Source organism: Somniosus microcephalus, chromosome 6, assembly GCF_052327205.1.
Source record: "Somniosus microcephalus isolate GS21.2 chromosome 6, FLI_Smic_1.0, whole genome shotgun sequence".
In the NCBI taxonomy this organism is placed as follows: domain Eukaryota; kingdom Metazoa; phylum Chordata; class Chondrichthyes; order Squaliformes; family Somniosidae; genus Somniosus; species Somniosus microcephalus.
In genome coordinates, this window is record NC_140992.1 from 270,879,299 (window position 1) to 270,896,673 (window position 17,375).

Below are 17,375 nucleotides of genomic sequence, written 5' to 3' on the forward strand. Positions count from 1 at the left end.
GGCTCGGAGCGCCGGGCGCCTCGGCCGCCATCTGGCTGCTGTTTAAGAAACAAAAAGACCCTAAAGCCTGAAACAAAACCACCACCAACTTTTTACAAACTCACTCCAACTCCCTGCAGTAATCAAGCAACCAGCAGCACCTGCTCACTCCTAGCCCCGCCCACCTAGAGAGTGTGCTGCCCACTGAGCCACGGCTGACACCTTTAGTTGTGAGTAAGTAAATTAAACATTAGATTAATCACTCAAGTATTGCATTATACTCATGTTATTCACTGAGGGACGCAGTTGCTTTAACTGTATGTAGGACAGCTCCAGAAATAAACAGCATCACATGTAAAAGCCGAGTCGTAAACAGTAGAACCCAATTAAATTATTCTTACTTCTATTTTGGCATCACCTGGAATTTTCCCTTTAATTATTTCTTGTCAGGAAGGAAAATATTTCAACAGTAGCCCTTTTTTAAAAATAAAGAAACCGTGGGAAATGTTGCTAAACCTGTATAAAACACTAGTTCGGCCCCAGCTGGAATACTGTGTCCAATTCTGGGCACCACTCTTTAGGAAGGACGTGAAGGCTTTGGAGAGGGTATAGAAGATATTTACTAGAATGGTTCCAGGGATGAGGGATTACAGCTACGTGGATAGACTGGAGAAGTTGGGGTTGTTCTCCTTGGAGCAGAGAAGGCTAAGAGGAGATTTGATAGAGGTGTTCAATATCATGAAGGATTTAGATAGATAAATAAAGAGAAACTGTTTCCAATGGCTGAAGGTTCGATAACCAGAGGGCACAGATTTAAGGTGATTGGCAAAAGAACCAGAGGCGACATGAGGAAAAACTTTTTTACGCAGCGAGTGGTTAGGATTTGGAATGCACTGCCTGATAGAGGGGTGGATGCAGATTCAATAGGAACCTTCAAAAATTAGATAAATACTTGAAGGAGAAAAATTGCAGGGATATGGGGAAAAAGCGGGGGGAGTGGGACTAACTGGATTGCTCTTCGAAAGAGCCGGGGCAGACTCGGTGGGCCGAATGACCTCCTTCTGTGCTGGACTATTCTATGATTCTACGGTAAAAGATAAAGGCAACAAGGCTGAAAAGATTAGGAGAGAAGACAAGGTAAATGGGAAATGGGTGAGACAAGCTTGGATCTTTAAAAACCTGTCGGAGGAAGAGAAGATTGAGGAAGATGAGGAGTCCCCTAGTCTTTGGAATGAGTTGGATAGACGATGATGAGATCTCTTGATTTTAACACAGTGATGATTCAGAGAGAAGGAGGAATGTGTAGGATAGAATAATGGAATAACTTGCACCAAGTCCCGTTCACCCATCACCCCCTGTGCTCGCTGACCTACATTGGCTACCAGTCAAGCAATGCCTCAGTTTAAAAATTCTCATCCTTATTTTCAAATCCCATTATGGTCTTGCCCCTCCAAATCTCTGTAACCTCCTCCAACCCTACAACCATCCGAGAACTCTGCACTCCTCCCATTCTGGCCTCTTGCGTATTCCTGATTTTAATCGCTCCGCCATTGGCGGCCGTGCCTTCAGCTGCCCAGGCCCTAAGCTATGGAATTCCCTCCCTAAACCTCTCCCCCTCTTCACTTCTCTCTCCCTCTTTAAGACACTCCTTAAAAACCTACCTCCTGTCATCTGTCCTAATATCTCATGTGACTCGGTGTCAATTTTTGTTTGATAATCGCTCCTGTGAAGCGTTTTACTATGTTACAGGCGCTATATAAATGCAATTGTTGCCCAGATGAAAGTTGAGAGCGTCGATGATCGCAGTACGATAGAAAAAATATAGAAAGACAACAAAGCTTGTATTGGAGGGAATTTGACAGCCGCCAGGGAGGAATCCCTATCAGAGGGCAAGCATGTTCTCAGCTAGACTAATTCCAATCCAGAAAAGACCTTCCTTCGGTAACACTGCGGGCCATCCAATGCAACGGGGCAGCTGGTCCCAACCAATCAGAGGCTTTACGCTCACAACAAATGGAGACTTAATCTGCAATATTTATAAAAATATATTTCACAAAGTAGGAAACAATACAGGGGTTCCTCTGATGTACAATACATGGAGTAAAATAATTGAAACGCACAAGTAAATAGCATTAAAGCAACGTATAAAATTAATAAGGGCTCTTTTTTGTGTGCGTAAAACTATTGTAATATACAATATCTACTCTGAAATGTAATATTTCCCGTTAAAAATTGGCAATGCACGTAGCTTTCAGTGCTGTTGTTGTCGAGTCTGTGTGCAAGAGCTATCGTACATAGCCAAAGTACGTAGTCCAAAAAAGAAAAAAGCCACCAAATTAAGCTGTAAATCTCTATATATATATACATAACAAAAAAACATCATTTAAACCATTTTCATTTTTTTTTTGTTCAAATTACACAGTGAAGCACAATGAGCACATGTTTGACACCGGTACTGTACTGTGTAATGAGCGTGTATCTAAAGGTTCAGGATTCAAATATTCACATGATCTCAAGTTCCATTCCAGCTCTTGTACTTGGCTCGCTGGCCATAGGTCGATACGCCTGCGCAGGCAAGTACTGTACACGACCCGAGATGGGCACGTCGCCGTCCGCTTCCAATCGTCTGGTTTTCTGGCAAGCTGTCATCGAGAGAGCCTCAGATATTTTATCGATATTTAAACTTGGCATGGATTTTTTTTTAAGTCCCAAAAAAGATTAGATTTTTTTTTTGTGTTGTGTCCTTGAGTCTCCTACCTGAGTTGGTGATTTGCTTCTGCCATCCTTACTTAGCGCCTACTTTTAGACACACTCTTTTAACTGGAATGGACTTGGAGCATGGGCATATTGTGAAGCCTAAGGGCACTCTGTTCGAGTACACTGTGTCTACTTGTGTGGCCACCAATCACAAAGAAACACTCGATTACACCTCAGCTAATATTACTGCAGGGGGAAGGAGCTGGTGTTGGTTTCGAAGCTTTATGATGTCCTGCCACAGCTGTCCCCTTCATTCCCTTTGGTTACTTTCATCAGTTCCGCAATAAAGACGTTGATATTGCTTCACTTTGGCTCGGCAAGATGTTGGTCTGCAATCCGAGAAAAGCCACAGTCTACGGAACTATGTAGGAAGCACTGTAAGATCCCAGCGTGTCCTCCGCTTGAACGATAGTCTATACAAGAACCAGGAAACCAAAACCTGCCTAAAAATTCCACATAATCCACAAGAGTAAAAACACTCATACAATCTGCAATTTTTTTTGGTTCAATATTACAATGAGCTGGACTTCAAGGATGATTGGAGCTAATGTTGACTGCATCTAAAAGATTGGCCAGCTTATCCATTGTTAATAATTGGCAACCCTATAATTATACACCACTGCCCATTAAAATGTTGGGCAATTGTTAATTCCAAGTTGGAGTCAAGTTTCTCTGTCACTTTCTCCAACTGCGTACATATCCCCAAGTTTTTTAAACCGTGGGCCCCACTCCTTGAGGTAGTCAAAGTTCTGCTCTGAATCCGTTGACGTTGTTTCTAGCGAGCTCAGCGAGCCAGCTATTGATCCTCTTCCTTCGTAGCCGTAGATCTGGATGGAATCGTAGGGAGGTGCGGTCGGATCGATGTCGGCATCGTGGAGCCTTACGTTAATAAACTCATCCACGTCAACTCCGTTAGGGACAGGTGGGAGCCCTTGCCTGGGTACGTACTGCAGGTCAGGTTTGATGTCCTTCCGAGGCAGGAATCCATTGAAACCATCAGGGTTTTGCAAAGTGGCGATATCAAAGGCTTCTGTGTCCTCTTCCCCACCGCCTTCATCATCATAGCGAATGATGTTTTCCCTCACATCTTCATCATCCTTGATAATAAGAGGCTCGCTCTTGTGCCTTCTTAAAGTTACAAAGAGTACCACAATAACTGTGAACAAAACATAATACAGAAATTAATCCCAGAATGTCGCACCCATTCCAATCTTGTTTTTCCTTTATTTCCATTCCCCCACCCCCTCATTATTTGCCTCCGTTTCACTCCTCCTCTCCAGAAGATGCCAGGTGAGGATGTGGAGGCAAATAGCATGGAGCAGCTTAAGGAATAATTGGATGGATATTTGAGTGAGTGGGAGAAGCCAGATGGACTGCAGATTCTTGTAATGGACTGCGATTGTGTAATTTCCTATATTATGGTTCCATGGGCACTGGCAGCCCTCAGCTCCCTTGTCCAAATGCCCATTCTTCACATAGGACCCTAGACAATGAGGGTTGGCAGTCTATTTGGCCACAGTAAGCCCTGCAGCTCAATGCAATCTTACGCTTTCCCACTGTCCAATTGTGCGCACTTTCCAACCATAATCATAGAATCATAGAAATTTACAGCACAGAAGGAGGCCCATCTTGTCCACGTCGGCCGACAAAGAGCTATCCTGTCTAATCCCACTTTCCAGCTCTTGGTCCATAGCCCTGTAGGTTACGGCACTTCAAGCATATCCAAGTACTTTTTAAATGTGATGAGGGTTTCTGCCTCCACCACCCTTTCAGGCAGTGAGTTCCAGACCCCCACCACCCTCAACTCCCCTCTCAACCTCGGACCAATTACTTTAAATCTATGCCCCCTGGTTATTGACCCTTCTGCTAAGGGAAACAGGTCCTTCCTATCCACTCTACCTAGGCCCCTCGTAATTTTATACACCTCAATTAGGTCTCCCCTCAGTCTCCTCTGTTCCAAAGAAAACAACCCCAGCCTATCCAATCTTTCCTCATAGCTAAAATTCCCCAGCCCAGGCAATATCCCCGTAAATCTCCTCTGCACCCTCTCTAGTGCAATCAAATCCTTCCTGTAATGTGGTGACCAGAACTGCACGCAGTACTCTAGCTGCGGCCTAACTGGTGTTTTATACAGTTCAAGCATAACCTTCCTGCTCTTATATTCTATGCCTCGCCTAATAAAGGCAAGTATCCCTTATGCCTTCTTAACCACCTTATCTACTTGTCCTGCTACCTTCAGGGATCTGTGGACATGCACTCCAAGGTCCCTCTGATCTTCTGCACTTCTCAGTGTCCTAACATTTATAGTGTATTCCCTTGCCTTGTTAGCCCTTCCCAAAGGCATTACCTCACACTTTTCCAGATTGAATTCCATTTGCCACTGTTCTGCCCACTTGACTAGTCCATTGACATCTTCCTGCAGACTGCAGCCTTCTTCTTCATTATCAACTATGGGAGTGGGACCCACAGCTGATTCTTGCTCTCTTGAGCTCAGGACCACTGAAGCACGCTAATCACAGCCTCAGCTGAGAACAGGTAACTCTGCACAATCGAAGGTTTGTGCTTGGAACCTTCTGGTCTGTCTGGCAGAGTATCACAGCTGGTTAACACACCTACCCACTGAGCTGCAGGATCACTTTTTTGCCTAGCTGGAGAAGGACAGTCACTGAACAATATGTTGAACGAATCTTTGTTGCTAAAGCAAACCTGTATTGTGTATTTTAACGCTGAAGTTCCGCTATGGGAAAAAGTATTAGACCTTACACTAATCCCTCATTTAATTCTGACCTTCTATTCTTTGCAATAGATGCTGGTTTTCACAAAATTATCAACAGTAACACCAGCAAATAGGTTTTACTGCAGTAAGGGGGGGAAACACACACATACACACACACACAACAGGGGTTTCCATAAAGGGTAGCGGCTTTACCAGCTGGAAGCCACTGCCCAGTATGGAACCGAGACATACAGATCAGGAAGTCAAAAATGTGATCCTTAGTCTGTGTTACATTATCTGACCTCAGCTCCAGTGGTGATAAGGGAAACGCAACTGGCTTGAGAGTTCTTGGGCTAGTGAGAGGAACAAAGCATCATCCAGGGTTCCTACTTTGATCTCATCTGGAATGTACATATGCCTGGATGCCAGCCGAGGACAAGATTGGACTTGGCTTTCCTCCCATGGCCAAATAGATTGCTGGCACTCGCTGTCCAGGATCACATATGAAGGCCAGTAACTTGGGAGAGTTTTGCCCGCAGAATCAATTACTCTTTCACTGCTCGTCACCTCAAAGCTGACATACAACTTTCGTTTTATTTGTTGATGGGATGTGGGCATATCTGGCAAGGCCAGCATTTATTGCCCATCCCTAATTGCCCTTGAGTAGGTGGTGGTGAGCCGCCTTCTTGAACCACTGCACTCCCACAGTGCTGTTAGGGAGGGAGTTCCAGGATTTTGATCCAGCATCGATGAAGGAACGGCGATATACTTCCAAGTCAGGGCGGTGTGTGACTTGGAGGGAACTTAAAACCCTTTGAATGCTTTCCATGCACGGCCATACACGATGCAACTTATATTTGAATCTGTAGTCGCACTGAAATTTTAAAGGGACTTCACACAGCAAATTCTCCAACATATTATATCTGAATGATGCTTGTTCAATTACTGACACATAACACGGATTGTAGGATGGCCACATGCAAGCTATCAAAGACCCCGCACTTTGAGGAATGCATCGGTGCAGTGAAATTGGGCAGTGATGCTTGTTGCTGTTGCAGGAACAGAGATGAAGGTGCTGGCCTTGATCACCAGTGCAGTTAATTGTTAGATACATCTATGAGCAACAAATTGGCTAATGCTACAAATGTTCCATAAGTTGAGGGGTGAATGTAGAAAAGTTAAAGGAGGAGGTGACCTTAATTGCCATCCAGTGACACTTCCCAATGTGAGAGCAGAATCACTAGATTGAAGAAAAAAAGGAATGAAGAAAGGGCTTGCATTTCTATAGCAGCGTTCAAGAACTCAGGACGCCCCAAGCACTTTACGGCCAATTAAGTATTTTTCAAGTGTAGTCACTGTAGTAATGTAGGAAGCACAGCAGCCAATTTGTGCACAGCAAGCTCCCACAAACAGCAATGTGATCATCTGTTTTAGTGATGTTGGTTGAGGCATAAATATTGGCCAGGACATCAGGGAGAACTCAAAAATAACAACAGAAAATGCTGGAAAAACTCAGCAGGCCAGGCAACATCCGTGGAGAGAAATTAGAGTTGACGTTTCGGGTCTAACCCTTTTTCAAAACTGGAAAGGAAATGAAATAGATCGAAAGGCAGGGGTGGGAGACAACAAAAGAAGTGAAGAGACATTAAGAGGTATTCAAAATGAGACGAGATGGTGATAGGACTGGTGGAGACAAAAGACGGCTCTGGATTAGGTGTGAAGTGTACTAGCAGAATGGGAGACAGCTGCCATGTGGGAGAGAGAAAAAAAAGGAAAGCGGGGGGGGGAGAGAAAAATCAAAACAAAGGGGTGGATAAAAGATATAAGTAAAAATGTAATAGGGGCCGAGGTTATGAACTGTAATTGTTGAACTCGATATTGAGTCCGGAAGGCTGCAAAGTGCCTAATCGGAAGATGAGGTGCTGTTCCTCGAGTTTACATTGAGCTTCAGTGGAACAATGCAAGAGGCCAAGGACGGTGAGGTCCGAGTGGGATTGGAGCGGTGAATTAAAATGACAGGCGACTGGAAGCTCGGGGTCACCCTTACGGACTGAACGGAGGTGTTCCGTAAAGCGGTCACCCAATCTGCGTTTGGTCTCCCCAATGTAGAGGAGACCGCATCGTGAGCAGTGAATACAGTATACTAGATTGCAAGAAGTACAAGTAAATCGCTGTTTCACCTGGAAGGGGTGTTTGGGGCCCTGGACAGTGGGAAGGGGGGAGGTATAGGGGCAGGTGTTACATCTCCTGTGCTTGCACGGGAAGGTGCCAGGCGAAGGGGAAGGGGTGCTGGGGGTGATAGAGGAGTGGACTAGGGTGTCCTCCCCTAGAACTCCCCTGCTTTACTTCGAATAGTGCCATGGAATCTTTTACATCTGAGAGAGCAGACGTCTCATCCAAAAGACGGCACCTCCGACAGTGCAGCTCTCCCTCCGTACTGCACTGGAGTGTCAGCCTGGATTGGAGCGGGACTTAAACCCACAAACTCCAAACTCAGAGGCGAGAGTGCTACCCACTGAACCATAGCTGATGCCTGCATATACTACAGTTAGCCTCTCAGTATGGCAGGCTGCAAACTCAGACCTACCTAGGAGGAGGATAATGCAGGCTAATATCGCAATTAAAGCCCCCATGCTTAACCCGATGGGCAACACGAAAGCTTCCACGTTGCAGGACTGCACGCTCCCGTCAGCGCTGCAGCCACAGACCCGGATGGTGAGCGTGTTGGTGCTGCTCATGGGTGGGTTCCCGCTGTCCGAGATTATGATGGGCAAAAAGTAAACATCCTGTTTCTGCCGGCTGAATCCACTGTGTCTTGCCAAGATACTGACTGAGTTATCTAGAGAAAAAGAAAACAAAGGCCATGTTGGATTTCCATCAGCAATGATTGATTTTTTAGCCAGTCCGGTATCTGGTTATTATAGAAACCCATGAAAACCCTGAACAACAACTTGCATTTATATAGCGCCTTTAACATAGCAAAAATGTCCCAAGGCGCTTCACAGGAGCGTTATAGAAACATAGAAACATAGAAGATAGGAGCAGGAGTAGGCCATTCGGCCCCTCGAGACTGCTCCACCATTCAATGAGATCATGGCTGATCATCCAAATTCAGTACCCTGTCCCTGCTTTCTCCCCATAGATCCCTTTAGCCTTAAGAAATATATCTAACTCCTTCTTGAATATATTTAATGAATTGGCCTCCACTGCCTTCTGTGGTAGAGAATTCCACAGGTTCACCACTCTCTGGGTGAAGAAATTCCTCCTCATCCCTGTCCTAAATGGCTTACCCCTTATCCTTAGACTGTGACCCCAGGCTCTGGACTCCCCGGTCATCGGGCACATCTTTCCTGCGTCTAGTCTGTCTGGTCTTGTTATCAGTCAGAGTTTGATACCGAGCCACACAGGGAGATATTGGGCGAGGTGGCCAAGGGGGATAGGCTTTAAGCAACATCTTAAAAGAGGAGAGAGAGGTGGAGAAGTTTAGGGAGGGAATTCCAGCGCTTTGGACCTAGGCAGCTGAAGGATGGCATGAATCACTACCTTCAGAAGAGGTGGGATGGATATTAGGGGAAATAAATTCATACAAGAAACATCTTCCTTTGTTTTATTGGATCTGATTTGGCAGGAACCTACAGCTGCAGACAAAATATCTAATACGATAACCCACGTCACATTCCCTTCTGTCAAACATTTGATTTCTTTATCAGTAAAACTGATTGGAGGGTGACCAGATTAACAATGAAGTCACCCGATAAAACAATTCTTTCAGCTGGTTTTGAAAAAAAAATCTAATTTGTGTGTTGTCAGGCTGCCAGCAACCAGCGTACAATTGAATATCTTGAAGGGGATTGGAGGTTCTCCTCTCTAAGTGGAGCGACAGACTCCCCCAGGGAGATTTCCAACATTTAAACATGCCCTTGAAGCAGATCCCACTCACCCATAAAATAATTTTCTCAAAACCTGTAGCTTTTCTCGGAGTAAAATATTTAAAATTAAAACGCAAGGCCGATGAGTTTTCTTTCCACTTGCTTCAAAATTCAAGCATGTGGAACAAGTCACAGATCATCTCACCATCGCAATCACACCAAAAATTTACACCCTCTGATGCCTAATTGGAAAATATACTCTGGCGGGCAAGAGTCCAGGGACTGGCGTGTGTTCTGGGTGGTTGATAATAGGTGCCCCGTGCTTTTTTGATGGCAGTGTTGAAGAACTGCCAATTCCTGGTTGGCTGTAATGTAGTTTTTCAGTAACTTCCGAGGTGGCCAGTCTTGAGGACACTGGAATTTGTAGAGAAGGACACGGGGTTACAATTCGTCGGGGGAGATCGTGCCACAGAATGGGCAGTAGCGAATCGGCAGCTTTCTCGTTTCACACTCTGCCGGATTTTCATTTCCAAACAGGCTGCCGATTCGCTGTCGGACGATTCCGCTCTACCCGCCCAAAGCGAATTTCACCCGCGACAGCCCTATTCCTTTCTCAAAAAAAAAAATCAAAGAAAGAAAGACTTGCATTTATATCGCGCCTTTCACAACTTCAGGATGTCTCAAACGCTTTACAGCCAATGAAGTGTAGTCACTTTTGTAATGTAGGAAATACGGCAGCCAATTTGCGCACAGCAAGCTCCCACAAACAGCAATGTGATGATGACCAAGTAATCTGTTTTTTTGCTACGTTGATTGAGGGATAAATATTGGCCAGGGCACCGGGGCTAACTCCCCCTGCTCTTCTTCGAAAGGGATATTTTACGTGCACCTGAGAGAGCGTCTCATCCGAAAGATGGATTCAGTTCCACCTACCCACTTCCTCACCATATCTCTGAATCTCTCCCCTCTCCAGATTACATCTAATTATCTCTTGACCCATTTATACCATCTGCTCCATTGCCCTTCCCTGGTAAATTCTTCAACAACTCTATTAGCCTTTGTATGAAAATATTCTCTCTGACTTCGCTTCTTCCTCCTACATACTTAATTTTTATCTCTTGTCCCCTGAGATTTGAACCATTTAACCACAATGAACAATTTCCCCGGATCCAACCTTGTCAATTTGTTTGGAAGCCTTTATACTGCAACCTTGAAGTCTCCTTTCATGCAAAGGCAACATCATTAACTTTTGCTCATATCTTAAATGCTTGATATCTAGACATCTTTGTTGCTCACCTCTGTATCCTCTCAAGGGTAATCAGCAGGGATAGATAGACAAGTCTTTCATCCTATTGATTTGGGTTGGATACGAGCCTGCTTCCTATAGATCCAAGGAAGATGTGCTAAGGTGGTTAGAATGTGGAACTCGCTACCACAAGGAGCAGCATAGATGCATTTTAAGGGAAAGCTAGATGTTTTAGGAGGAAGAAAGGAATAGAAGGATATGCTGATAGGGTGAGATGAAGAGGGGTGGGGGGAACTCGTGTGCAGCCTAAGCGCCTGCATAGACCTGTTGGGTCGAATGGCCTGTTTCTGTGCTGTACGTTCTATGTAACCTGCTTGACCACCCAGCCCCCGATTTCTAGTTTTATTTCTTGTACCAAAGTCACTTCTTGTACATCAATACAGTGTTATTAAGTAGGGGTATACATGTTTCTAAACCAGTATTAATATTTGTGGATACTCATGAAATTCTCCAATTTGAGAGATGACAGACAATGTATACTCTTCTGAAGGTGTCGACTACTGAAGCTATTTGAAAAATTCACTGCTGGCCTGTATCAAACTTAATAGGAGGTGAAGTTGGTCTTTGACAATGGCACACGACGGGTGATAGTGAATCAACTGCCCATTGTACACCACGCCTTTTCCATTGACTTTTATCAAACCCTCGACCCATTCATCTTCCCCAACCATAGGATTGCTCATCTCCAACCTCCCTTTCCTCTCTGACATCCTTGCACGTGTTGTTATCTTTCAGCTCAACACCAATCTCTCCAAACACCCCCCACCACCTTCTCACTGCATCAAAGCAGCTCTAGCTATCCTTTGCCTTGATCCTACTCATTCTCTTTGACCTATCTGCAGCATTTGATATCGATAACCATGCCATCCTCCTCCAATGTTTCTCCTCTATTATCTACGACTGTGGGACTGACTTTCCATTGTTCTATTTATACCTATCCGAATGTAGCCAGTGCATCACCAAGAATGTTTCTCCTCCTTGCCATGCACCCTTACCTTTGAAGTCCCTCAAACATCTATACTTCTCGTCCTTATTTACATGCTGCCCCTTGACAACATCATCCACAAGTATGGAGTAAGCTTTCAGGTGTATACTGATGATACCCAGCTCTACCTCTTCACCATGTCTCTTGTCCCTCAGACTGCCACCTGGCCATTAGACTGCTGGTCCACCATCAAGTCTTGCATGAAGCACAGATTCCTTCATTTCAATAACAGGAAAACCGAAGCCCTCGTTCTTTTGGCCCACCGCAAACTCCACTCTCTTCTCATTGACGCGACCCTGGTGGCTCTCTCAGACCATTTACAGTTTGGGCATCCCGCTCAAACCTGAGTGGAGCTTTAAACCCGAACTCCATTCCTCACTTATTTCTACTTCTGCACCGTAGAAAATGTACATTACAGAAGGAGGCCAGTCGGTACATTGTGTCTGTGCCAGCTCTTTATTAGAGCAAGCAAAACTAATCCCACTGCTCCACTATTCTTGCATATCCCTGTATCTTCTTCTGTTTCAAATATTTACTCAGTTTATTCACTCAAAAGATGTAACAGTCTGCACCTCAACGAGTCCCTGTGGTAGAGCACACCATGATCCAACAACCCTCTGCATAAAGAGATTGCTCCTCACCTCTCGCGGTGACAAGTTCCTCGTGACTGACTCCTCAACCAGAGGAAATAGCCTTTCCCTATTTACTCTCTCAAAACCCTTATAATTTTATAAACCTCTATTAAATCTCCTGTTACGCCATGGTAGTCTCGCTTTAATGTCTCATCTGAAAGATGGCACCTCTGACAGTGCAGCACTCCCTCAGTTCTGTATTGAGGTGTCAGCTTAGATTATGTGCTCAAGTATCTGGAGCAGGGTTGAAACCTATGACATTCTGGCCTAGAAATTCGGTTGGGGCGCTAAAGTGGCGCAAAAGTCGCCTGAGCGCAGGATTTAGCGCAGCGATCGGAGTGATACCGATCACCAGAAATTCAGTTTCAGTGCCCCTCGAGGGACAAGGGGCGAGGCTCGAGGCGCTCCGCGTCCCTCTTAGGGCGCTGAAACTGATTATCACAGCGCAACGTGCCCCAGCGCCACACGCTGCGGCACGGCACGCTGCGGTACTGCAGGCCTTCCTCCCACTGAGCCAAGGTTGATATCTACACCAAAATGACGTTGGCAGAGTGGGTGAAGCCCTGGGGAAATACCTGGAGTTTGTCTCATTGTTTATCTGTATTACACACTCTCCCACTGTTTCTTGTTCTCAGTCTCTGTCTCTGTCTCGTTTTCTACCTGCATGTTACTCTCTCACTGTCTCACTCTGTGTGGTGCTCCATCAATCTGTCTCCCAGTTCATCTGTCCGTGGCTCATCTCCTGCTCCCTCAGTCTGATTGTCACTCACTCTCTCTGTCACTTTCCCACACAGTACAATCCTTTGGGGGTGAAATTGGGTATCGTCCCGTTTGGGGCGCTAACACTTGAAAAGTTGAGAAAATTACCGCCAGGCGCTAATGTTTCTAAACATTTCAAAAATTCGGTTTTGCGCTCCAGGAAGGAAGTGAAGCGTTAAATCAAGTCCTCCACTTTCTTCCTGGAGCACAAGAGGCAGCAGGCGGGGCGGAGACTTCAGCAGCGCTGCGCACTGGGCCGTGCCGCGCTGCCGTGTTCAAAGGCTCCTTCCCTCCCTTAAAGGGAAGGGCCATCACTGCAGGCTCTGTAATAGAAAAAGTACCTACCTGGACCACCAAGGCAGCCGCGATCCCACGTGATCAGCCTGGCGCCCAAGCAGGGGTGATCTAATTGAAGTGTTTAAGATGATTAAAGGATTTGATAGGGTAGATAGACAGACAGGAATCGCAGGCAGGAATCCGCGAAATAAAACTTCAACAGGAAAGGTGAGTTTTTTTCCACTTACCTCGGCCACCTCGCCTTTAATCACCGCCCCCGAACCGGCCGACCACCCGATGCGCACCTCCTGCAGCTGTCGGTGTTTTCGCCCGGCGCTGCTGCAGGGGGCGAGTGTCAATTTCGGGTCCGGGGCACTACCGGGGCGATGCGCACGGCGATGATGTCACGATCTCCGGGCGAAGGAGATCGGGGCGCAACGCCGTAGCGCCGTCGCAAAATTCCCGCCGAATATGGCGGGAGTCGATGTCAGCGCCGCGCCCGGTCGCAAAGCCATTTGTGCCCCATTAGCGCCCCCCGGGGGCACTAACTGGAGGTGCAAAGGCCCCCAATTTCTCGCCCGATGTATATTAATTTTCACATAATCAGTGCCTAAATTTTTAAAGCAGAGGTCTCTCCCAAATGTGATGATAATTGGTTAATTAGAATAATTGGTTAATTAGAGCAATTAAAAATTCGAAACAGCTCAGCTGTGAAGCTGTTCCTCTCCCAAGTGGCCATTCTTCCTCTGTTAACCTAGACAGTGGGTGTTGCTGGACTATTTGACCTTGAGTGGCATTAGGAGCATAGGAACCATTCAGCCCGTCGAGCCTGCTCAATTAGATCTTGGCTGATCTGCATCCACCCGCCTTGGTTCCGTAACCCTTAATACCATCACCCAACAAAAATCTAGCAATCTCAGGTTCGACATTTTCAATTGATCCCCAAGCCTCAACCGCTTTTTGGGGGAGGGAGTTCCAGATTTCCGCTACCCTCTGTGTGAAGACGTGCTTTCTTACATCACCACCGAACGGCCTAGCTCTAATTTTAAGGTTATGCCTCCTTGTTCTAGACTCACCCCGCCAGAGGAAAGCGTCTGTCTATCAACCCTATCAAATCCTTTAATCATCTTAAACACCTCAATTAGATCACCCTTTAATCTTCTATACTCAAGGGAATACAAGCCTAGTCTGTGCGACCTGTCCTCATAATTTAACCCTTTTAGCCCCCGGTACCCTTGTGGTGAATCTGCATTGCACCCCCCCCCCTCCAAGGTCAATACATCCTTCCTGAGGTGCGGCACACAGGACTGAACGCAATAAATGGGGTCTAACAACAGCTTTATTTAACTGGAACATAACTTCCACCCTTTTGTATTCAGCAAGGGGTCCTGCTCCTGGCCACTACCCTTACCTCTTGCTGTAAAGTTAGAGGGTAGATGTTACATGAGGACAAGACTAGGCTCAGCTGTGATGTCACCCCCACCACATGGTCAAGCAGCATGCTAACGCACATTGTCTGGGCTCACACAACAGCAGACACTTGGGTGAGATGTAGAAAACTGCCGAGGTCTGTGGACAGGGCCCCAACAAGAGTCCCGGTGGGATAAACCTTCAACTGGCCAAGCTAGGCGTAAACATAGAAACATAGAAAAATAGGAGCAGGAGCAGGCCATTCGGCCCTTCGAGCCTGCTCCGCCATTCAATATGATCATGGCTGATCCTCTACCTCAATACCATATTCCCGCTCTCTCCCCATGCCCCTTGACGCCTTTTGCATCTAGAAATCTATCTATCTCCTTCTTACATATATTCAGTGACTTGGCCTCTACAGCCTTCTGTGCTAGAGAATTCCACAGGTTCACCAGCCTCTGAGTGAAGAAATTTCTCCTCATCTCAGTCCTAAATGTCCTACCCCGTATCCTGAGACTGTGACCCCTCATAAAGCTGGGGTCGCGGTTCAGGTGAGGTGGGGGAGAAGATCGGATGAGAAATCCAAAGACCTCAAAGCAATCGGTGGTAACTGAGTCCAAAGGCGGGAAAAGAGGTAGTGCTGAACTCTACCTCATTCGCCAACAACCCAATCACTTCTACAGGGTTGGGTTTCACCTCTCCGCTTCGGTCAACATTAGTTTAGCACTGCCATTTCCTTCTCTTGTTATAATGAAAAGATGAATGCATTTTACAAATCCAAAATTACCTTTCCACAATTAGAAGCTGGTGTTTTTTTTCCTAAATAGCGATTTGCAGTCAGAAGCAATTGGTGGTGACAATTCACAGCCATGTGACTATTTGAACAGTGCTAGAAATATAGACACAGGCAGAGCTGGTTGATGATTATTTAACTTGTAAAGATGAGAATGACTCAACCAGCACCTGTGTCTTTAATGTACAGGCAGATGGCTGGGAGGAGAATACAAGGCAGAAAACACAATTGAAGGTTAGGGATAACATATACAAAACACTTGAGTTCTGCTCCAGCAGGTTATAACATCTGATTCCTATCAACATTTTTTTTTACAGTGTCTTGTCACTCCTTCCTGCCCATCTGTTATTCTATGTTGATGGCAGAAGTGCTGTGGGCACAGATGAGTGTTCTTATCCTTTTCACTGGTTTCAGTAATAAGAAAGAAAGAACTTGCTCTTATACAGCACCTTTCAAGACCTCAGAATGTCCCAAAGTGCTTTACAACCAATGAAGTAATTTCTGAAGTGTAGTCACTATTGTAATGTAGGAAACATGGCAGCCAATTTGTGCACAGCAAGGTCCCACTAACAGCAATGTGATAATAACAAGATAATCTGTTTTCAGTGAAGTTGGTTGAGGGATAAATATTGGCCAGGTCACTAGGGAGAACTGCCCTGCTCTTCTTCAAAATAGTACCGTGGTTTTTTTTTTATATCCACCCGAGAGGGCCTCGTTTTAACATCTCATCGGAAAGACGGCACCTTTAGCGGTGCAGCTCTCCCTCAGTACTGGCACTGGGAGTGTCAGCCTAGCTTCTGTGCTCAAGTTTCATGCGGTGGCGTTTGAACCCACAACCTTGTGAGGACACTGCCCATTGACCCACTGCTGACACTTAAGTTGAAGAGCTTTCTCAGAGGCAGGATACCTGGGATGGCAGGAATGACGTATGAAGAGAGATTGTGTCGATTGGGCTTATATTCGCTAGAGTTTAGAAGAATGAGAGGGGATCTCATTGAAGCTTATAAAATTCTAACAGGACTAGACAGACTAGATGCAGGAAGGATGTTCCCGATGGCGGGGGAGTCCAGAACCAGGAGTCACAGTCTAAGGATAAGGGGTAAGCCATTTAGGACTGAGATGAGGAGGAATTTCTTCACCCAGAGAGTGATGAGCCTGTGGAATTCTCTACCACAGAAGACAGTTGAGGCCAATTCATTAAATATATTCAAGAAGGGGTTAGATATATTTCTTAAGGCTAAGGGGATCAAGGGATATGAGGGGAAAGCAGGGACAGGGTACTGAATTTGGATGATCAGCCATGATCTCATTGAATGCGGAGCAGGCTCGAGGGGCCGAATGGCCTACTCCTGCTCCTATCTTCTATGTTTCTATGTTTCTAGGAGTCGTATCTAAGCCTGGAATTAACCTGGGATTTCCTTCCAGATTTGAATTTACTCAGGAAAGTACTTTTATCTCCAATGCTCCCACACAGAACCTACAGATGAGGAAAAAAAACTCTTGTTGTTGAAAATTATGCTACCAAGGGGCTGCCTCGCTCATGTTCCTACTAATTGGTAACCCACCCATATATCATTAAAAAGTGATGAATTGGTTATTTCTCCTGTGCGAATATTGGGAGGGAGGGACTCGTTAATGCACAGGGAACAAAGATACCATCACTTTCCCCTTCAAATCACTGTGTAATTATATGTGTAAGCTTAGGAGGGTGATTGCTAATAGCCATTAATTAAAAACATGTCGTTCATAATTATGTAATTTTCCAAGATAACTCATCCATTTTCATTGTTCTTTCAATAAGAAGAATACACACAGAATCCAAAGCTCCAATACATATGCCAGTGCAGGTTTTATATCTCAGCGCTCCTAATGGCTCAGCCATGTGCATTCAGT

The 17,375-nt window shown here is 45.6% G+C and overlaps 1 protein-coding gene across 1 annotated transcript in view; it reads right to left on the reverse strand.

Annotated features, from left to right (window-relative positions):
- Window positions 1-3,197: 3,197 nt before the first annotated feature.
- Window positions 3,198-17,375, reverse strand: part of LOC147116724 (cadherin-8-like) — a 265,237-nt gene continuing 251,059 nt past the window's right edge. Inside the window, exons 11-12 of the mRNA XM_085991845.1 lie at window positions 8,040-8,291; window positions 3,198-3,892 (exon numbers count right to left, since the gene is read on the reverse strand). Of these exons, the coding sequence (XP_085847971.1) occupies window positions 3,399-3,892; window positions 8,040-8,291 (746 nt within the window). The 3' untranslated portion in view covers window positions 3,198-3,398. The remainder of the gene's footprint in view (window positions 3,893-8,039; window positions 8,292-17,375) is intronic.